General features: G+C 44.4%; 1 protein-coding gene across 1 annotated transcript in view; it reads right to left on the reverse strand.

The window, feature by feature from the left end:
• The window catches only part of LOC126284686 (uncharacterized), a 121,017-nt gene extending 97,495 nt beyond the window's left edge, over window positions 1-23,522 (reverse strand). The window contains exon 1 of the mRNA XM_049983807.1: window positions 23,479-23,522. Coding sequence (XP_049839764.1) covers window positions 23,479-23,505 — 27 coding nt within the window. The 5' untranslated portion in view covers window positions 23,506-23,522. The remainder of the gene's footprint in view (window positions 1-23,478) is intronic.
• Window positions 23,523-24,294: the final 772 nt, after the last annotated feature.

A 24,294-nucleotide genomic window follows, 5' to 3' on the forward strand; every position in this document is an offset into this window, starting at 1 on the left:
AACTGTGAGTGAGGACTCGGGCGGCGAAGACGAACCCCCCAACCCCACTCGGATTTCACACAACGACGCAAAAAACGCTTTTGACATCGCCCTTCAATACGTCGAACAGAATCCAACTTCAACTTCAATGGACGTTTTGTGGACAAAAAAATGGAAGGACACTGTAGCTAAATCTAGAATAACATCTGCTAAACAAAAATGTATCACTGACTTTTTTTCCAAGTAATTTGTTTTCGTTTTTACTGTAAAAACAATGCATACAGTATAATCATTTCTTAGTTTAAACATACAGTACTTTATTTCTTTGTATAAAAATCCTTTTTATATACACAGTGGTATAAACATTTTTTAGTTTATACGTTTTAGTTTAGTTTATACGTTATGAAGTACAGTACAGTACTATAATTTGTTTGTCGTTTTTCCTCTTAAAAACAATACATATTACAGTGTGTGTAGACGTTTTTTAGTTAATAAATCGTTTAAGACTGTGTAAAAAAACATTTTTATATAGTACTGTAGGCGTCTTTTAGTTCTTAAATCGTTTAATTTTTTGTACTTAATGTCTTTTTATATTTTTTCCAATAAATATTAGATTTTTCAGATAATCCGACCTTTTTTTCGTTCCGACCATGGTCCCGGTCCCGAAAGTGACGGATTAGACGGGTTCTACTGTATGTGCATATCGCTATCCCACCTCAGTGTATGTTGCAGTAGCTTTCGAGAGATGAATAGTCTTGCACATATACGAATAGCGTTGACTCCCACGGTAGCCGAGAGTGCTAAAGCGCCGGCTCCTGGACTTGGCAGGCGGGCCGGCCCCGGATCGAATCCGCCCGGCGGATTAACGACAAGGGCTGGTATGCTGGCCTGCCTGGATGTGGTTTTTAGGCGGTTTTCCACATCCCGCTAGGTGAATACCGGGCTGGTCCCCACGTTCCGCTTCAGCTACACGATTCACAGACATTTGAACACCTTCGCACTATTTCATGGATTACACTAGACGTAGACAGCTGGGGTACACTACTTCCGTCCCAAGGGGTTCGGGGTGGCGGCAGGAAGGGCATTCGGCCACCCTCTGCAACCAACACTGCCAAATCCGTAATAACACTCAGGACAAGGCCCAAAGAAAGAAAGGAAGAAATATACGATTAGCTTTGAGACCCGTATCAAACCAGTCTTTGGACTGAAGACATCAATAACAATTACAGGCTGCCTCACGTTTCGGTGGCAACCGTGGCTTCGCTAAATGCTGTGTGAGGTAATAAGACACAAACGCCTCCGTGGGATTGAAGAGGTTTGCTCAGAACGTGGCCGCTGTAGCACGCGACTACAGTGGCACAATACCGGATGTGATACGACACCCGCGTGGAAGGACTGCCAAGGTGAATAGGTTCGGTCGTGACCGGCTTGCCATTTCCTCCTTGATAGGATTTTTTCCTTTGAGACGTAAGCGTGATGCGTCTCGTTCTTAGAAGACCTTCAAGAAGGCTTTGCGGCGTCCGTTACGCACGACAGCAACTTGAGGTGTTCCCAGTTGTTACTTTTACGTCACATATTGCCTATAAACAGGGCTCCCCATTTAGCTTGACGATCACAAATAACTTTTTTGAACACAAGAATAGTAAAAAATTGTTCCAAAAAACGTTTTTCGGCTACCAGGGTGTCGGGTCATTAACCAGCGTGATTTGTTTTCTTGTAGTCTTGTCTCTTATCAAAATATGATCAGCACTACGTCTATTTTAAATAGTAGCTTACATTTTGTATTCGGTAATCTACTTCTGCCCCGGAAGACATATTCAAAAACATAAAACTGTCGATATAAATGACGTAACACAGCATAGACTCTGACACTCCTGTACTCGCACGCATTATAAATACCAAGGGTAATGTATGAGGGACATTTCGTAAGTATTGTAAGCTATTTTCTTTTATTTACGCGTTTATTTATTTAATATCTCTTTACAGGCCTTCAATATGATTCGGGTAACCAATGATGGAAGACTTCCGCAGAAAGATAACGAAGTCCACGCATAGATTTTTTCAACTTCGGGAGGGAGTCGAAGTCTGGTGGACTTATGTCCGGGCCCAGCGAGAATGCGGCAACACTTTTCATCCGTATTCGTACAGGTTTTCGGCTAAAACACCGCCGATATGCAGACGAGCATTGTCGTGGACTATGAGTGGCTCAATCTCGAGCAACTACGGGCGGGTTTCGTGCATCTTCTTTGCGCAGGTTTTTGCGTGAAGTTACCATACTTCACTGCTGTGGCACGTGTTCCACATGGGAATCTGTCATGATGATTCCTTACTGATCATAAACAAAAACCATTATTTGCCTGAGCTTTGACTGAACGCGCCGAAATTATTTTGGACGTGGAGATCCGAAGCTCTTCACTCATTGGACTGTGGTTTGAACTCCAGATAAAACTTTCTAATCGATCAGTAGCGACAATTCGACAGAAGAATCCTTGGCCCGGTTAGCCGTTCGGTCTAACGCACTGCTTTCCGGGCGGGAAGGTGTGCCGATCCCTAGCACGAATCCGTCCGGCGGATTAGTGACGAGGTCCGGTGTGCCGGTCAGACTGTGGATGGTTTTTAAGGCGGTTTTCCAGCTGCATAGGCGAATGCTGGCTGGTTCCCCTTATTCCGCCTCAGTTACACTATGTCGGCGATTGCTGTGCAAACACTTTTTCCACGTACGCGTACACCATCATTACTCTACCACGCACACATTGCGGTTCCTCGTCTGATGTGACACGTTCCCAGGAACGAGCGGGGAGGGGAGGGGGGGATTGTCCACAGGAGGCCGAACCTCACAATAACCCTAGGTTCGGTGTGGGATGGCGGTGGGGTGAGTGAACTGCTGTAGCCTGTTGTGGGGTTGTGAACCACTGAGGGCTACGGCGAGAACGAAGCCTTTCTGTCGTTTCTAGGTCCCCAGTTCCATACAAACAATCCTTTACCTTGACGGTCAAATCGTGCTTGAGCAAGGTTGCAATGTCCAGGCATTTCTACTTCTCTTCAGCAGTCAAATAGTTTGGTTCCCATCTCTTCCTCAAATCATGTGTCAGAATACGGAATGTTCATGTTGCGGAATTCCTGTGGCTTCTTAGAGTTCCTCACAAGTTGCACTGCTATCTTCTTCAAAATCATCTGCCACAAGTTTCACACTACGTTCCTCTGTTGACGTTTATGGCCTTCCGTGTGTTGGATTATCGTCTGTGCACAAACGTCCTCCGCGGAAACGATTAACCCAACATCAATCTGTGCAACTGTCGCCTGTAAACTCACCACAAACGTGACTTAACACACTGTGGCCTTCTGGCGGGTTTTCGTCGCGTCATGTTGCGATCTTGACGTACGACCTCAGGTCCTCTACAGTCACAATACACGGGACCTTCCAGACTCCGTTTCCACCTGTCACCGATTTGACGTTAACGTACACAGCGAAAAACCAAAACCGCGTGCTTCTTCCTCAAGCTCCCCAACTACATATAACTTAGTTTCATTGTTGTTGCATCAAACAATCCACAGTCACACCAAACCGTGTGTTATTTATGAAATGTCCCTCTTAACTCGTACACTTGCTGGAATTAGCGATAAACAAATCAAATCCCAACGGAAATGTACACCGGTCATTCTGGCACCCGCCTTCAGTTAAAGGTTTGTGTGAGCTCAATGTTCACCACAGAAGACTAGGTAGAAATTTACTCATCTGTGGAGAACGTAAGTTAGTAGAAGACTAACTGCAATAGTGTTTTCTTATTTACAAGAGGAGATATGTACTAAAGTATAGTAATACTTTTAAACGATATGTGACGTACAGTAAAAGCAGTCTTTGGTCAAAAATTGCATCATCATTACTTTTCTTTTGTAGTGAAGAATGCTGCCTGACTGACTGGTGTGCAGTTCCCCTACCGTCAACTCCAGCAAGTGAACGGCCTCACGTTACCCCGATCATCTGCACTGGATGCTAGTGCAGGAGAGTCAAAATCAGTTTTGTGTTACGTTTTCAAGATCATGTTTACGTGAATGGCGCACTGTGATATGTTTTATAACAGGTGTTCTGGGAAGGAAGTGTATTACCAAATGAAAAACGTATAGTGCACTATTTAATCCTAGATTACTAGATCCTCCCAAAATTTATGATTGCAGTTCGTACCAGTTCGTAGTTCTCCCCATTCTGGTGTCGTCAGTTGCTGTTGTTGTTGTTGTGGTCTTCAGTCCAAAGACTGGTATGAGGCAGTTCTCCATTCTGCCCTATTCTCTGCAAGCCTTTTCGTCATAGAAAAACTGCTGCAACCTACGTCCTTCTGAATCTGCTTACTGTATTCATCTCTTGATCTCCCTCCACAATTTTACCCCCCACAGTCTGTGATCCCTTGATGTCTCATAATGTGTCTCATCAACCGATCCCTTCTTCTAGTCAGGTTTTGCCACAAATTTCTCTTCTCGCCAGTTCTACTCAGTAACTCCTCGTTAGTTACCGACTCACACTTACTTCAATACTAAATTGGTGATCCCTTGATGTCTCAGAACGTATCTCATCATCCGACCCCTTCTTCTAGTCAGGTTATGCCGTAAATATCTCTTCTCCCCAGCCTTCTCGTTAGTTACGTGATCTATTCAACTAATCTTCAGCATTCTTCTGTAGCGCCACAAGTCAAAAACGTACATTCTCTTCTTGTCTAAACTTTCTATGGTCCATATTTCACATCCATACATGGCTATACTCCATGCAAATACTTTCAGAAAAGACTTCCTGATCCTTAAATCTATATATTAACAAATTTCTCTTCTTCAGAAATGCTTTTCTTGCTATTCCCACTCTACACTTTGTAACCTCTCCATTTCGACCATCATCTGTTATTTTACTGCCCCAAATAGCAGCACTCATCTACTTCTTTAAATGTCTTGTTTCCTAATCTAGTTCCCTCAGCATCACCTGCCTTAATTCGACTCCATTCTATTATTATTGTTTTGGCTTCGATTATGTTCATCTTATATCTTCCTTTCAAGACACTGCCCATTCCGTGCAACTGCTCTTCCAAGTCCTATGCTGTCTCTGACAGAAGTACAGTATCATCAGCAAACCTCAAAGTATTTATTTATTCTTCCTGAACTTTAATTCCTACTTCAAATTTTTCTTTGATTCCTATTACTGCTTGCTGCGTGTACAGATTGAATAGCATCGGATATAGGCTACAACCCTGTCTCAAGTCCTTCTCAACTACTGCTTTCCTTTTGTGCTCCTCGATTCTTATAACAACCGCCTGGTTTCTGTACAAGCTATAGATAGCCTTTCGCTGTTTGTAATTTAGCCTCACTATCCTCAGAATTTCAAAGATTATTCCAGTCAATATCGTCAAAAGCTTTTCCTGAGTCTACGAATGCTATAAATGTAGCTACTTCTTTCCGTAACTTAGGATAGGTCGTAGGGCCAATATTGCCTCGTATGCTCCTACATTTCTTCGGAACCAAGCTGATCTTCCCTGAGATCTCCTTCTGCCAGTTTTTCCATTGTTGTGTAAGGAATTCGTGTTACTATTTTACAACTATGACTTATTGAACTGATTGTTCGGTAACATTCACACCTTTCAGCAGCTGTTATCTTTGGAATTGGAATTATTTTCAGTATAGTTTGTAAAACGATTTTTTTCTCATTTTGTATATGATATAAAACTAGAGACTTATAACTGTATTTAAGCAGTGCATAAAGTATAGCTTACGACTTCCTCTGACTAAAATAAGGCACTGTGCAAGCTCTTGGTGGCTGCATGATGGTGTGGGCTGCGTTTACATTGAACTGACTGTGTCCACTGGTGGAACAGAACCGTACATTGAATGAAAATGATTGTGCTATCTCGAGACCATTTTCTGCCATTCATCCTCTGTATGTTCCCGGATAACCATGTCATGTCACCGGGCACAATTGTCCACGATTGGTTTGCACACCATTCTGGGCAATTCCATCGAATGATCAGGAAGTACCAAATCATAAGGGAAATCGTTTGCTAAAATCAGTGCTTGATTCCAACAGCAAATGAGAAGAATGTTAAATGTGAGCTACAATTGATGTAGCATTTAATGACGTGGACTGCCTCACTCCACTCGTGAAGTGAATTTGAACTGGCTACAAGGCGCATTAGTAAGAAGTAGAGGTATGCAAAGCCTATATATACATATATCGAAAAAAAATTTGCATCACCTCAGTTCCAAGCGTTCCGTGACCTGTACAGAAAATTGGTATAGAGATCAACATAAACATCATTTCCGCTCTTTTTATTCCTTATGGAAACCACACATTGCATGTTGAACCACCGTACAGCGAGACCTTCAGACGTGGTGTCCAGGTTGCTGTACTCGCCGGTACCTCTAATACACAGTAGCACGTCCTCTTGCACTGATGCATGCCTTTATTCGTCGTGGCATATTATCCACGAGTTCATCAAAGCACTGTTGATCCAGATTGTCCCACTCCTCAACCACGATTCGGCGTAGAACCCTCAGAGAGGTTGGTGTCACATCGTCCATAAACAGCCCTTTTCAATCAATCCCACGCATGTCCGATAGGGTTCATGTCTAGAGAAAATGCTCGCCACATTAGTCGAGCAATGTCGTTAATCGGAAGGAAGTCATTCACAAGATGTGCATGATGGGGGCGCGAATTGTCGTCCATGAAGACGAATGCCTCGCCAATATGCTGCCGTGATGGTTGCACTATCGGTCGGAGGATGGTATTCACGTATTGTACAGCCGTTATGGCACCTTCCATGACCACCAGTGGCGTACGTCGGCCTCACATAATGCCACCGCAAAACAGCGGGGAAAGTCCACCTTGCTGCACTCGCTGGAAAGTGTGTCAAAGGTGTTCAGCCCGAGCGGGTTGCCTCCAAACACGCCTCCGACGGCATATGCGACACTCATCGCTTAAGAAAATATGACGCCAATCCTAAGCGGTCCATTCGGCATATTGTTGGGCCCTTCCGTAGCGCGCTGCACGGTGTCGTGGTTGCAAAGACGGACCCCGTCATGGAGGTCGGGAGTGAAGTTGGGCATCATGCAGCATATTGCGCACAGTTTGAGTCGTAACACGACATCCTGTGGCTGCATGAAAAGCATTATTCAACATGGTGGCGTTGCTTTCAGGGTTCCTCCGAGCCATAATCCGTAGGTAGCGGTCATCCACTGCAGTAGTAGCCCTTGGGCATGTCATCGACAGTTCCTGTCTCTCTGTATCTCCTCCATGTCCGAACAACATCGCTTTGGTTCACTCCGAGACGCCTGGACACTTCCCTTGTTGAGAGCTCTTCGTGGCACAAGGTGATAATGCGGACGCGATCAAACCGCGGTACTGATCATCTAGGTATGGTTGAACTACAGACAACACGAGCCGTGTCATTCCTGGTGGAATGACTGGAACTGATCACGTTCCACATCATTACAAAATGTCGTATTCATGATCTATGGAACAAGGATTTATGTATGTATTACCAAATGAAAAACGTATAGTGCACTATTTAATCCTAAATTACTAGATCCTCCCAAAATTTACGATTGCAGTTCGCTTGTCGGATCCCTCCGTCTAATAGGCGCTGCTCCTGCGTGTTTGTTTACATCTTTGAAGAAGAAGGCCGCTGAAGCCCTCGCCAAAACGTTGGTTTTTCTCCAGCAGCAGTAATTTTTTTTGTGTATTATGACGCGGTACAATAGCCAGTTAACTTTTATGTCGATCTTTGGTCCGGTTACGTGACATCTCTGAACAGTCAAAGGAACTGTATCTGTGATACAATATCCACAGTAAGCGTCTATGGATGATGCAAAACTGTTTTTCGTGTGTATATAGGAGCCACGCAGCAAAATACTCTTTGCTGAACAGCTTATTTCAACACCATCGGCCTTTAAAGTACTATTTGCGTCGTCCGTATTACGTGAGGCACTCGAGGTAAGTACACACAGGATGGGCTCGGCGCAGTCATTGTGCTGCTATAGCCACCTGCAGCCGTGGGCCAGAGCTCTCAGGAACTGTCGGACCCTCTTCGATTTTCTACATATTTATAGCATTTTAAGGTTAGTGACTGGACATCAATTTCCTAAAGTAGTACGCCGCACTTTTCAAAATAAAAAATCAGAATAACTTTGTTGCTTCCTGAAAGCTGTTAGGTACAAAAAGTTTCAGAACTTTAAACGGAGTCTTTCGTAGTTCCGTTATTTGCTCGATACTCGCTAGAGTCAGTTTTACTTTCATATGCATCCTACATTTACTATCAAACTGAAATGTTAGTTAATGGACACAATTACGTTTTCTAAATAAAAATAAAATACACAATGGATTTATGTCTGATTTTCGATGGCCAAAAGAAGAGTGGGCACAAATGGAGTATCAAACTGACCAGCGTGATGTCTATGTATGGAAAAAAACTACTTAATTGTTTGAGAGTAATTAGAATAGTTTGAGGGAAAACTGATATATTTGACGAACTGCCGCTTCTAGCTATGAAAATCGTCAGAAAATAGGAAATCCTAGTACAAATTGTAACTTTTCAGGCTTATTTTCATCTATATACTTTTAATGATTGGATAATAGTGATCATTATGTAAATATACACTGACGACAAAAATCGCAACACCAAAATATTAATTAATGTAGAATAATGAAATTTCGGGAATACGTTTATCTAGGTTATATACGTACGTGGAAAAGTGTGCTGTTCAAATGGATTAATTATTTTAAGCAGAGGGAGATACAGCGATACTTCACGACATTGTAGTATATGTGTTTTGGTCCTATTGTATCAAAATTTTCTTTCTTCGCATTATTTAAGATCTTCTGTTAGACATTGAATAGGGGATTATTCAACTGGAGCAAGTTTGCACGAACAGCTTTTTTGGGATGAGCGAATTATATTCTAAGCACATTTACGTGAGCTTTCGTGGGCAGGTACTGCCCTTGTCAGCCTTTTCCAGATGACAAGACGTTAATAAATTGAGCTTTGTTTAAACTGAAACTTTCATCCATACTTATTAAATTTTGTGACCTCTTGATTTCGACAGATTCGTTAATTACGCTGTCCCAGAAACGTAGCGTTAGTCCGGCTGTAATGATCTCATCGTATTTCATTTCGAGATTATATTCGAAGCAGTGCCCGGCGGCAGCCGATATCCTCGATTTTCCAGTCGGCTGTTGCTGCTTGCGTCTCTCCTCCGAAAATGGTCCAAACTGCTCTGAGCACTATGGGACTTAACATCTATGGTCATAAGTCCCCTAGACCTTACAGCTACTTAAACATAACTAACCTAAGGACACCACACACACCCATGCCCGAGGCAGGATTCGAACCTGCGACCGTTGCAATGTCAGGCTTACCACCTTTGCTGACATACATTTTGTGGTACTAGGGTACTACCGCATAAATTGTGTCTACAATGTCCATATGTTCCCAAATGAAAGGCAGGAAGACACTGCGGATAGATACAAAACAAACATGCTCCCGTAGCAATGAAATGAAATGAAATTCGTGTCGGGGGCGACACCTGCTCACGACCCCACGTTCGATAGAGCAAGAGAGCCATCTATCGACTCGTTCTCCAGACGTTGGTGTAAGACTGGGTCGTCTTCTCGAAATTAACTAAGGGTCCGTAAGTGTGATGGATGTCTATCTCGGCTTCTTCGTCTATCTCATCTCCCACCCGTCACATCCCATCTGGCCGGCGGGTCGGTAAATGTAAGTCGCAAGTAATTAGCGAAGCCTTGCCCATATCTCTTATGCTGTTGCAACTTCGTGTGTCCATCCAGGAGAAAATGCCAAAAATCAATTTTGTCCCTTTCCAATTCGTTATACACGTAGCTTACCACCTTTCCCCGTACCCATGTCACTGCATTGGTTTTTTGGACCGGAAAATAAGATTCTTGGGGGAAAAAAGTGTGTCTGACGAAATTGTGTGAGGGGCGGAGCGTAACAGGAAAGTGCCACACTGGAGCTCTCCCACTACATGCTAAACGATGTTCATCAGTGTCCACTGTTGCGCAGCCTAAACATAGTGGAATGTCTGCCAAATGAATAGCGTGCCGCCGTTGATTCGTTGCGAACTTCCTATTTACCACCACATACCATGGTGAGCGTACCGACGTTGGGAGGTAAACATTCCGTATAACGATCCATATCTGTCGACAGTTCTTGTCTGGGTACTTCTTTTCCAGAGTGTTCCTGGGGCACCGGCGCAGTAAGAGATGGTATACATCTCGCGTCGTCGGTGGTCGTGTTGTTGGGAAGAAATCTCTGACATAGCTAAGCTCCAAAAAAAAAAAAAAAACTTGAAATGTGACAACTTCGGTGAAATATGGCCCACATTGACTGGGGGCAGCATTGAAGTGGGCGCTAGTACATCGGCCAACGCACCCGAGATACTGCGAAATTGACCGCGCCACCGTCGGAAAATCGTACTGACGAATAACGCCCGTGCCTTTTCATAGAAGTTCACTAGACCAAGTCCGCCCTCTCCAGGTGGTAGCTTAAGCGTTGTGTATTGGATCTTAAACAGGTGTCCAACACTCACGTAGGTTCCGAAAGTTGCTTGTATCCGTGATGCCATTGTGCGCGTTAAAGGCAGGACATGCGCTACATGAGTGGGTCCCGGTGCTAGGTATACGTTAACATAGGTCACCCTCTGAATCATATCCAACGCTCTTAATTTCTGTAACAGCACCATTCTCCGCATCAGCTTCAATATGCGTCGGTAGTTATCCGCTGATGTCCGCTGCACATCCGTGTGGAACGTAGCACCTAGACATTTTATGTTCTTGACTAACATGAGCGGGCCTTCCTCCCCCGGTTGTAATCCTCGACCGACATACATGCAGCGTGATTTCTGTAGATTAAGCACGCTTCCTGCCGCCATCCCGTATCGCTGTATCCATGCCAACGCCGTACGTACTTCTTCGGCTGTCCGTGCCACCAGCACCACATCGTCAGCATAAGCGCGGCAATGAAAGGTCAGTTGTGGCAACGGCACTCCCTCCAACCGTCTTCGTAGACCATATAGACAGGGTTCCAAAGCCATTGCATACAAAAATATCGAAAGGGGGCACCCTTGACGAACTGACCTTGAAATAACAATGTAGTCAGTGCCTCGTCCATTCACCGAGACCTTTGATAGCACGCCGTGTAACAGTCGCATGATCACTAGAATGAAGGCCTGTGGGATTCCCAATCTGCCCATCACCGCATGCAGAAAGGTGTGATCCACTCTGTCGAACGCGTGATCGAAGTCAATAGCTACGAGTGCTCCACGCATTCGACATGCCGCTGCTAATGCGATGATATCTCGGTAGTCACCGAGCGCAGTATGTACGTTACTCTTACCGCAGAGGCAAGTTTGATCAATGAGGAGTCTATCAGAAATTGAAGACCGTAGGCTAGCCCCAAGGATGCGCGCAAAAATCTTATAGTCGCAGTTCAAGAGAGTGAGTGGTCTATAATCTCCTGGCCTCCTGCCACCACGTGGTTTCGGTATTGGGATGATGGTACCCTCCGTGAATTCGGCAGGTATCTCAGTCTGTGGTAACAGAAGTTCGCTGTACATCTGAATCCAGGTCCGTCCCATGAGGTATGCAAAGGCGCGGTAAAATTCAATTGGGAAGCCGTCCTGTCCTGGGGACTTGTTCTGAGCCCCCCTGGCAATTGCATCTGTCAGCTTGTCCTCTGTTATCGCTGTGATGAAAGTCTCTGCATCCAGTGGTGGTTCTCTATCTGGCATTTCCGAGATGACATCATGTAGTGTCTCGTGGTTCACTTGTACAGGTCCATATAACTCGCGGAAATAGTAAACACATGAGCAATATCACGCTGGTTCACAACTTGCTGGCCAGTTTCAGAGATTAGTTCCCTGATCAATGTCCTGCGTCGTCGTTGGCGTTCACGTACTACGTGGTGCATGGAAGGGGTTTCGGCAGTAACTGTGTCCGCCAATCTCGCCCGGACCATTATACCTTCCATTCTTTGTCTCGTCAGCTGTAATAATTTGGCTTTTATCCTACGCATGGCCGTGTCCTTTCTGGCGATGGTTGTTGGGTCATCAGCTCCCTCAGGGCTGTAAAATAAAAATCAGCCGTCGTGCGGTTCCACTGCGATTTGTCCCGCCCGTATCGTATCAACGTTCTCCGTAACGTTGGTTTTGCCCATTTGATCCACCACTGGAGAACCGAGGTGTATGCTCGTTGGCGGGAACGCAGGTCTCCCAGGCCGCCTCTATCGACCGGCACAGGGAGTGTCACGTAAAAGTGCACAATTCATTTTCCAGGGACCCTTACTCCGCCACATCTTCTGACGCGGTAGTGAAATCGTACAGACGTACGCCATATGATCCGTAAAAGCCGCCGGCCAGGTTTCGGCATCCAGTATCGCCGTCCGTAGAGCTCGAGTCACATACACTCTATCAAGTCTACTCGCCGAATGTTCCGTTACAAACGTGTAACACGGTCTGCCGCCATGCTGCAGTTCCCAGGTATCCAGAAGCGCCATTTCGGTAATCAACGCACGCAGTTCCATGCATTATACGTAATAAGGTACTTCGTCCTTTTTGTTGACGACAGAATTAAAGCCGCCGCCCACTATATAGTTATCACAGTGTCCAGCGAACAACGGTGCTATCTCTTCGGTGTAAAAGGTCGCCCTTTCTCTTCGTTTTGTGGAGCCAGATGGGGCGTATAAATTGATGAAACGAACGCCGTCGACAGTGATCGCTATGCCACGTGCCGAAGGGAGAGACATGACGTCCTCCAGTCCTATTCCTTCCCTGGTGAGAATCGCCACACCGCATCCACTTTCATCGTGCACTGAATAATGTGCCTCGTAGCCGTAGAAATCTGGCGTCGATGTGAAACGCACTTCTTGTAGGAGTACAATATCCACGTCCGCAGCGCGTAACATATCTTTCAGCATTTGAATTTTAAGCGGTGTCCGAATGCCATTAATGTTTATCGTGTCAATGCGGTACGCCTGGCGTGTGTTCATCAGTTGTAGGGCGGTGTCATTGAGCGTCTATCTGCACCCCCGGCGCTCCTCACCACACTAAGTTGTTCAACATTTCCCGACCCCTCCCGGCCTCTGGCCAGGACTATCCTCAATCGTCGCGTTCGTATTTCCGTTCTGTTCCTGTTGGTCCATTTCTTGCGCCCAGTCCTCCAGCATATTTCCGGAACTGGTCGTAGGATGGGAGGCAACGTCGTCACCGCTCTGATATTGGACAGTTGTCATCTCCACTTCCGCTGTCCGGTCATCAGAAGGAGACTTCAAGTTATCACCGCTGTGCAATTCCTGCACCGTCATCTCGGTATCTGTTGAATCCACAGGTCTCAGGTCGATACTGTCGTTGTCGTCCACTGCCCCCTCGGGACTATGGCTATCGTCAGCAGAAGTCAGTCGACGCTTCTTTCTTCTCTTCGACGAACGCTGTTTCCGTTGACTTGCTTCCGCATCGGCTGTTTGGGTTGAGTATCCTCCGTCTTGGTCCTGGCCTGTCACGCTCTCGGTGGAAGCACTGGCAGCCACCACGGATGAGCCTGGAGCGGCAGTCAGCTGCACCTCTTGTGTGGTGTCCTGTGTCTGCTGTGGTGGAACCGGTGGTCGGAGTTCCAGTCCGTTGGTGTCCATGTTCTCTATAGGGGGCAGCTGCTGGTGTCCGTCGGAAATCTCCTCCACGTCGCCTCTCAGGGCTTCCACAAAGGTCCACGATAAGACAGTCATCTGTTGTGGTGCCTGAGCGTCATCCCGTGGGGTTTGTACCAAACGGCGCTGGAGGCATTCCGAGCGGACGTGACCTTCTTTCCCGCACCCCGAGCAAGTGCGAGGTTGCCCATCATAGATTATAATCGCTCGACAAGCTCCTATGTGCAAATAAGAGGGGACGTGCTTTCGCAGTTCTATCCGTATTTGTCTCACCCCATTTAAAACGGGGTTCGTGGTAAAACTCGTCCATTTTTCGGCCACATGGGATAGAACGGTACCGTACGGTCGAAAGGCGTCGGTAACAAGTTGAGACGGGACCTCAAACGGAAGTTGGAAGACTCGTACAGTGCGGATCCCCATTCCCGCGTGACCGACCGCACTGTACGAGTCTTCCAACTTCCGTTTGAGGTCCCGTCTCAACTTGTTACCGACGCCTTTCGACCGTACGGTGCCGTTCTATCCCATGTGGCCGAATGCCCGTCGGCATGACAGAAACGATACCCGTTCGGTGATCGTTGTAGAAGCCTTTCGCAAGCAGCCTCGTCAACAAGCTTGACATAGACGAAACGATCGATAAATTCATTCCTACGATTTCCTGTGGATCGATTTGTATCTCTTCTTTTAAGAAACGTTCGATCTCGTGTGCTTTTGGTCGTGTATAGTCGTTCACAAAACTGAACTTCAAGGTCGTTTTTCTGTACGAGTGTGCCATCTCGTTGTAGACTCACGCGAAGCTGCTCCGGCGTAAACAAACGGGCGCGCGCACCAGAGCGCGGCCGGCAGGCAACTCGGTCCGCAGTCTGTCACCGCCGAAGGCAGACTGAGTAGACCACCGCTGGTGGCGTCTCTCCTCCACTGTTCCAATGGGACGTAACATTCGCGTCGAATGCGGTATACACCCGGCCTCCAGAGACCCAGATTGTTGTTTAACAGGACGTAATGCGTCAAGAGGAGTCTACCGATACTTCTGGATACTGGGCCAGAATAAAGCGGATAAGCGCTTCTTGGTTTCTCAGACCCTTTCTCAGGCGTTCTTGATTTTGACTGCAACACCCGTTCCGTATGGCGATCTGAATGTCCATTCCTTTCGAACACTATACGTACGAGTTTCAGTTGTGCATGAAATGGAAACAAGAACGTGGGAAAAAGCACACCATCAATCAGTCACATCGAGAAACCCCAATAGTTCAGCATAAAGGATGCTAACTCGGAGAAAATCTACACTATTTTTGCCAGTTAACGTTTCAAACTTTCAACATTTGTATTAGTTGTTTCAAGTGTCATTAGCCAGTGGTTTTTCCTGTTCTGAAGTGGTCTTACTTCCGTATGCACCGTCAAAATCTGCGAAACTGTTTCGTATTCTTCAGTGAAGCATAGGAGCTGAAAACTAGGAAAATGTCGTTCGCTACCGATATAGTAAAAATTTGTGTAATAACGAGTACTAGATTTCTTACAAATTGTACTAAATTGAATTATACCGTCTGACTCCTGTTCATCGTTTTCACCGATCGCATATGCTTCAACCGGTAAGGCAAATGTCGTTCGCTACCGATATAGTAAAAATTTGTGTAATACCGAGTACTAGATTTCTTACAAATTGTACTAAATGGAATTATACCGTCTGACTCCTGTTCATCGTTTTCACCGATCGCATATGCTTCAACCGGTAAGGCAATAAACAAGCTCGCGCTGCTGCTAAGGTCGCAGTTCGAATCCTACCACGGGCATGGATGTGCGTGAGGCCCTTAGGTTACTTAGGTTTACGTAGTAATAAGTCTAGGCGACTGATGACCCCAGATGTTGTCCCATAGTGCATAGAGTCATTTGATAAACGAGCTGTGAGGTGGAAGCACAAACACGCCGTAGGGCCACACACGCACACGTAGCAGTGTTTACTTTCGCGTTGAACTTACGAGGAACAGGAGTGTAGTCGTGTAATCTCAAGGTTGCTGGTTAAATTCTTGCATGAGACAACTTTTTTCAACGATTTACGTTCTGTGATCATTATCAAATTGAAATCTTAATCAACAAGTAACCTATCGTCATTTTTTATAAATAAATGTTTTCATGTTTGAGAACTAATCGCATAAAAATGCAAGTAGTCCAGATACAATTTGATACAAATATGCGCGAAGAATTATCATGCCAAAAGAATTATCTACTTCATGTTTCGAATTTTTTAAACAAATTTTAATTGATTATTAGTACTCAGAATTCATGCAGTCAGCAAATTAAAATAAAAAAATTGAAGACAGCAAATCGGTCACAAATTTCGTGAAAATTGTCTAAAACAAATAAAATATATGACGCGCCTTTGAGTCATGCTTCATATCGCGTACAGCAACTGAGACCCTCATATGTTAGTGACGTAAGGAGACAATTGACTGATATTCCACCATACAGATATCGTCTACTACTCTTAAAAATTCTGTTTCTTTGATCTCTTTTATTTCTTACTTTTAGTCGATTCATTTCACAAAACAGTTGATCATTTTTTCCCATTTTTTTATTTCGATGATCGCAAAGCATGAAATATAACACACTGAAAGGAAAGAAAATGACATCAGGGGGAGTTGTGCGACGCAAACGGCAGTTGACAGGGACTTTTCTACTTCCGAAATATGAAGTCTGTAAAACCTTCGAGCCACTCACGTGAGAGTGGCGATGGTAGCGCCACTGTGAGGATGGAAGTCAGATTTGATTTAAATACACGCTGTAGACTTGGAGAAAGCTTTCGACAATGTTTACTCGATTATTCTCTTTCAAATTCTGAGGGTGGCAGGGGTAAAATACAGGGAGCGAAAGGCTATTCACAATTTGTACGCAAAACAGATGGCAGTTATAAGAGTCGAAGGGCATGAAAGGGTAGCTATGGTTGGGAAGGGAGTGAGACAGGGTTGCAGCCTCTCCCCGATGTTATTCAATCTGTATATTGAGCAAGCAGTAAAGGAAACAAAAGAAAAGTTCGGAGTAGATATTAAAATCCAGGGAGAAGAAATAATAACTTTGAGGTTCGTCGATGACATTGTAATTCCGTCAGAGACAGCAAAGGACTCGGAAGAGCAGTTGAACGGAATGGACAGTGTCTTGAAAGGAGGATGTAAGATCAGCAAAAGCAAAACGAGGATAATGGAAAGTAGTCGAATTAAGTCGGGTGGTACTGAGTCAATTAGATTAGGAAATGAGACACTTAAAGTAGTAAATGAGTTTTGCTATTTAGGGAGAAAAATCAATGATGATGGTCGAAGTAAAGAGGATATAAAATGTAGACTGGCAATGGCAAGGAAAGCGTTTCTAAAGAAGAGAAATTTGTTAACATCGAGTATAGATTTAAGTGTCAGGAAGTCGTTTCTGAAAGTATTTGTATGGAGTGTAGCCATGTATGGAAGTGAAACATGGACGATAAATAGTTTGGACAAGAAGAGAATACAAGATTTCGAAATGTGGTGCTACAGAAGAATGTTGAAGATTAGGTGGGTAGATCACGTAACTAATGAGGAGGTGTTGAATAGGATTGGGGAGAAGAGAAGTTTGTGGCACAACTTGACTAGAAGAAGGGATCTGTTGGTAGGACATGTTCTGAGGCATAAAGGGATGACAAATTTAGCATTGGAGGGTGGCGTGGAGGGTAAAAATCGTAGAGGGAGACCAAGAGATGAACACACTAAGCAGATTCAGAAGGATGTAGGTTGCAGTAGGTACTGGGAGATGAAGGAGCTTGAACAGGATAGAGTAGCATGAAGAGCCTCATCAAACCAGTGTCTGGACTGAAGACCACAACAACAACAACAACACGCTGTAGCGGTCGTCAGCCTTAGTTACCTTTAAGTTTGAACGTGATGAGTTGATGTTACTCAAGAATGCCTTTAAGGCAACATTATCAACACCCCACCAACACCTCCGCTGCTCGTGGTCTAATTCCTAGCGTTGCTGCCTCTGAATCATGACGCGCGGGATTAGCCGAGCGGTCTGGGGCGCTGCAGTCATGAACTGTGCGTCTGGTCCCGGCGGAGGTTCGAGTCCTCGCTTAGGTTAAGTAGTGTGTAAGCTTAGGGACTGATGACCTTAGCAGTTAAGTCCCATAAGATTTCACACACATTTGAACAACATCTGAATCATGGGGTCTCGAATTCGATTCCCGGTCAGGTTGGGGATTTTCTCTTCCCGGGGTGTGGGTGTTTGTGTTGTCCCCATCATTTCGTAATTATCATCATTCGTGAATGTGGCTAAAATTGGAATGTGTAAAGATTGTGACATTGTACGGACGTTGATGACCGCGCAGTTGAGGGCCCACAAACCAAACATCATCATCATTGAGTTTGAAAGAAGTCGTTAATAACGCTCCGAGAAGCTGGATGTTCCTTGTGCGATACTGCAGAAAGCCTTGGTAGGAATTTAGTCACTGAATGTGATTGCCGGCAGCGGCGGTCACGAAAACGTGCGGTCGTAAGAAGACCGGACCCACAGGGAAGACCAGCGATTTCGGCTTATGGCTCCAGCGCATCGTACTCCACCCGCGGCAGCACTTGGCTCCACGGTGACACAACGAACTGTTACAAATCGGTTACTTAAAGGAAGCAGTTAATTCCATAAATTGTCTGGGAGTAGGCATTAGGAGAGGTTTAAAATGGAATGATCGTATAAAATTAATCGTCGCTAAAGTAGATGCCAGACTGAGATTCATTGGAAGAATCCTAAGGAAATGCAATCCGAAAACAAAGGAAGTAGGTTACAGTACGCTTGTTCGCCCAATGCTTGAATACTGCTCAGCAGTGTGGGATCCGTACCAGATAGGGTTGATAGAAGAGATAGAGAAGATCCAACGGAGAGCAGCGCGCTTCGTTACAGGATCATTTAGTAATCGCGAAGGAGTTACGGAGATGATAGATAAACTCCAGTAAAAGACTCTGCATGAGAGACGCTCGGTTCGGGCTTTTATTGAAGTTTCGAGAACATACCTCCACCGAGGAGTCAAGCAGTATATTGCTCCCTCCTACGTATGTGTCACGAAGAGACCATGAGGATAAAATCAGAGAGATTAGAGCCCACACAGAGGTATACAGACAATCTTTCTTTCCACGAACAATACGAGACTGGAATAGAAGGGAGAAGCGATAGAGGTACTCAAAGTACCCTCCGCCACAAACCGTCAGGTGGCTTGCGGAGTATAAATGTAGACATAGATGTAGATGTAGACAGCTCAGAGCCAGACGCCCTGTAGCGTGCTTTCAACTGACCTCAGCAACCGTCATTTTCGACTCCAGTGGTATCAAGCAGGAGATCATTGGAGTACAGGGTGAAGGTTTGTTTTGTTTTCTGATTACAGCTGGTCCTGTCCCAAAGCCAGCTGCACCCGCATGTTCATTAGGAGTAGGCCAGCTGAGGACCTGTACCCAACCTCACTGCGTTCTGGACATAACGTATCTACACCTGGACTAGGTGCGATTTCGTATGACATCGGCAGCACCCTGACGGCACATCTACACGTAATTAGCCGCGCAAGACAGACAATAGATCACAGCCTGGTTGGGATCCGTGCAGCTTGGACAGATAAGTACATAACTGAAGAAGAAGACTGGCTCGCAGTCGAAACAGCTACTGTAAGCACACCATTAGTCCCTCATTGTGCCGTTCATGCTCGAATAATAAGGAGGGCAGATTAGTCACGTTACTGAAGAAAACAAATATCATTGAAAGTTCGAACTATAGCACATTGTCTTTGCTCTCAGCTACATCGAAACTATTGCTCAGAATAATTAAGAACAAGATTAAAAAGAATACTGAACAATATGCGATTACTCCCCACTATCAGTTTGACTTCAGATCTGGAAAGGGAACTAGAGAAGCTCTCGCAGCAGTAAGAACTATTCTACGAGAACACCGTGTTAACTGGAAGACGTTCGTTGCATTCGTGGATACAGAGATAGTCTTTTAGAAGCTAAAAGACAATGAGGAACATACCACTCACCGCGAGAAGAGTGACACAACTAGAGAAAACGTATCTTTAGTTTATGTCACTGAAAAATGCTTGTGAACCGCCTCAAGGCGCACGGGAAAAGTAGTGGAATTTACTGCCGACAACACTCACTTGAAATTTAAAGGAGGCTTATACCATTTCTACTTAAGTTGTATAGAAATAGTCTTTAAGTCGAGTTTGCTCATGTAATGCATTTTTAGTTGTGTCACTGTCCCAGACTGGGTGCGCAGTGATTGTACTGGAAGGACCTAAGACTTATTTTAGTTCTGCATAAACACCAATGCACAGAGAGACGCATGAACGGAAATCAGAAGGGAAATGAGACGAGATTGCGCACTATCCACGTTCTTGTTCAGCGAGTTTAGTGAAGAGTCCGCAATCGGATATTTCGATTCTATGTGCCTTCAAGCGTTTAAGGTAAAACTGTGAGTGAGTCTTACAACTTTCCAACAGTTGTTTGATGTGTACATTTAATAGTGAAAATAGTAGCAATAAAAACCGAAAATAGGTTCGTATCGATTGTTTTGATTGCAGAACTGGAGATGAAAAACACCAGTATACGGAAAACTGGTTGTTTCAGCGTTCCTTCCGGGCAGAACTTCTGAGATTTCCTTATACGTTTACTGTGTAAAATGTTTCGTGTTATGTTGTCCGTTTGCTAGTAGCTACAAACAGATAAAGGCGTACAATGTGGACACAGACAGGCAGCTGCTCGGGTATTTTCAATTTTTATTATCGACAATGAATGAATTACTGTTAACTTAAATTCATTTCTGTTTTATTATTTCGTAGCAATGGCAGACAAATTGTAAACTTTTGTGTATAATTTGCAATCTCCTTTTTCTTTCATTAATTCGAATAAAAATTCCGTTTCGTAGTCAAACATATTTATTTACTTTTTAACATGAATTTGAGTACAATCTTTATGATAAAACTAAAAAAGCTCTTTAAAAAAATCAATTCAGCTTTATAGATCGTAGAAAAGATAGGACATTTACCAGAAGCGTGACGATAGTTAAAATTTCAGTAATGAATTACTCGAATGAGCAATGTTTATTGTCCAGTATGTTCATAAACTCTCGTTCTATAACGTGCTCATTTCTAAACCGACGCCTCTCATCAGAAACAGTATCATTCGAAGGCGATAAGAATCCATCAGAAGGTGCGGAACCTCCTACCGCTGTGGCAGAAGCAGTTCTAGGCGTTTCAGTCGGGAACCACGCTACCGCTACGGTCGCAGGTTGGAATCCTGCCTCGGGCATGGATGTGTGTGATGTCCTTAGGTTAGTTAGGTTTAAGTAGTTGTAAGTACTAGGGGACTTATGATCTCAGAAGTTAAGTCCCATAGTGCTCAGAGCCATTTGAACCTCCTACCAGCGATAAACATTTCTGGACTACAAATGGGAAGCGTTGCGTACACCTTCTACGACACTCCCAGAAACCGATAGAATCACTGCTTCTGGACAGTAAAGGACAACAGGTACATTAATATCTCAGTGATGCGGTACCTACTCTTAAATCATGTGTTTGTTGCTCGTTTCTAACTTTCGGCGTTGTTATTAAAATAGCAAGCAGACAAGGAAACAAAATAAAAATTTGGAGTAGGAGTTATAATACACGGAAAGGAAATAAAAACTTTGATGTTTGCCGATGACATTGTCATTCTGTCAGAGACAGCAAAGGACTTCGAAGAGCACTTGAACAGAACGAAAAATGACTTGAAAGGAGGCTATAAGATGAACATCAACAAAAGAAAAACGAGGATAATGGAATGCAGTCGAATTAATGATGGTAAGTGAATTAGAGTAGGACATGAGACGCTTAAAGAAGTAAAGGAGTTTTACTGTTTGGGGAGCAAAATAACTGATGATGGTCGAAGTAGAGAGAATATAAAATGCAGACTGTCAATGACAAGGAAAGCATTTCTAAAGGAGAAAAATTTGTTAACATCGAGTATAGATTTAAGCGTCAGGAAGTCTGTTCTGAAAGTATGTGTACGGAGTGTAGCCATATATGGAAGTGAAAATGGACCATAAATAGTTTAGACAAGAAGGAAACAGAAGCTTTGGAAATGTGGTGCTACAGAAGAATGCTGAAGATTAGCTGGGTGGGTCACGTAACTAGTGAGGAGGTACTGAATAGAATTGGGGAGAAGAGGAGTTTGTGGCACAACTTGACTAGAAGAAGGGGTCGGTTAGTAGGACATGATCTGAGGCATCGAGGGATCACCAATTTAGTATTGAAGAGTGGAGGGTAAAAATCGTAGAGGAAGACCAAGAGATGAATACACTAAGCAGATTCAGAAGGATGTAGGTTGCAGTAGTTACTTGAAGAAGCTTGGACAGAACAGAGTAGTATGGAGAGCTGCATCAAACCAGTCTCTAGACTGAAGACCACAACAACAACATTAAAACAGCACTGATCAGTCTTTCGCATTTTATATAATAACCCAGTATTTTCAAAGCAATGGAAGTTTTGCGAGTAAACATGTTGTTGTTGTGGTCTTCAGTCCTGAGATTGGTTTGATGCAGCTCTCCATGCTACTCTATCCTGTGCAAGCCTCTTCATCTCCCAGTACCTAATGCAACCTACATCCTTCTGAATCTGCTTAGTGTATTCATCTCTTGGTCTCCCTCTACCATTTTTACCCTCCACGCTGCCTCCCTTGATGCCTCTGAACATGTCCTACCAACCGATCCCTTCTTCTGGTCAAGTTGTGCCACAAACTTCTCTTCTCCCCAATCCTATTCAATACTTCCTCATTAGTTATGTGATCTACCCATCTAATCTTCAGCATTCCTGTGTAGCACCACATTTCCAAACCTTCCACTCTCTTCTTGTCCAAACTATTTATCGACCATGTTTCGCTTCCATACAAATACTTTCAGAAATGACTTCCTGACACTTAAATCTATACTCGACGTTAACAAATTTTTCTTCTTCAGATACGCTTTCCTTGCCATAGCCAGCCTACATTTTATATCCTCTCTACTTCGACCATCATCAGTTATTTTGCTCCCCAAATAGCAAAACTCCTTTACTACTTTAAGTGTCTCATTTCCTAATCTAATTCCCTCAGCATCACCCGACTTAATTCCACTTCATTCCATTATCCTCGTTTTGCTTTTGTTCGTGTAAACATAATTGGTTTTTAAAAAAAATCTGAGAACAGAAAATTTCAGGATCGCTGCTGCGACATATTGATATATCGATTTTTACCTGGCTGTTAGTAAAAATTTTTAAAAAAAGAAATTGCCGTTACTATATTAATGGACTGAGATCCGCCTCGATTGCGAAAAAACACCTAGTGTTTACCTAGGTTTCGATGTAGATAACTACACCTTCTTCAGAACAATAAACTCAAAAGTGTCTATAAAGACCTTTGTCAATAATTAAAAGCTCAGCATAGCTATATATTTATAAAAGAAAAAGATGACACATAAAAGTACATGTGAACAAAGTCAAAAGAATAACTTAACTTAATGGTGTACACTCCACCTCACATCAGCATGTTTTCGATGGTCCGTGTCCCGTCGCAATCGAGGCGGATCTCAGTCCATTAATATATTAACAAACGATTGCTGACGCGCTGCAATGTTGAAGGTTCTTAAATTGCCGTTACAGCAGAGACAAAACAAATACCGAAAAGTACTGGTTATCTGAAACTGAAATACCGGTACCGGCTGTGTTTGGCCATCTCTAGCGTAAGAACCCGAGTGCGCCTGAGCTCTGCAGAGGACAGGGGTCAGTGTTCCGGCACGAGCCGCGACTTACCAGCGGGAGTCGGAGAGCGCGCGTCATGTCGCTGTCCAGACCACGCACTGTGGCTTGGAGTCGCGCGGTGCGAATTATATCCTCCTGCCTCCACGTGTGTGTGTGTGTGTGTGTGTGTGTGTGGTTGCGATGGGACGGAAAAGCCGGCGCCAGCGGAAGGCCGCGCCGGCCGGTCGCCCTGCGGCGCCCCTCCCAGGCTCCCAGTACAGCGGCGCTACGGGACGAGAACGCGCCATTACGATTACACCTTGTTTCTTTTCTGTTTCCTTCGTTTCCCAGTCATCAGTCGTTCGCTGATTTTATGCTGCCTCCCATCTTTTCCTATCTCGAGATAATCCGTTCATCTTTACGCAGTCATCTTCTACTACTCCGTAGCATTTATCCTGTCTCGTATAGCCGATCGCTTGTTCACAATTTGCCAAACCTTTTCACTACTGTTGCATCTTGTTTGAGTTTCCTAACTTGATGCCGTAGTCGTCAAGATTATCTAAGGGAGTCCTCCCTCGGCAGTGGGTGTGTGTGTTTATCCTTAGGATAATATAGGTTAAGTAGTGCGCAAGTATAGGGACTGATGACCTTCGCAGTTAAGTCCCATAAGATTTCACACACATTCGAACATTTTTGAGCATTTGTCTGCGAATCGTGTAATGTTTGTTCTGAGTGTTTATTAATGTCGTGTGCTAGATTAGAAGAGAAAGGAAGAAAAGGGGTTAGAGGTCAGCCTGTACTTCCAGAGTGGTTGGGAGCAAATGCAGAAAGATAAAAGTCCAGTGATGGCAGGTCGACGGCTCGAGTCAGTGCGGAATACTGTGACAG

This window comes from Schistocerca gregaria, chromosome 8, assembly GCF_023897955.1.
Source record: "Schistocerca gregaria isolate iqSchGreg1 chromosome 8, iqSchGreg1.2, whole genome shotgun sequence".
Lineage (NCBI taxonomy): Eukaryota > Metazoa > Arthropoda > Insecta > Orthoptera > Acrididae > Schistocerca > Schistocerca gregaria.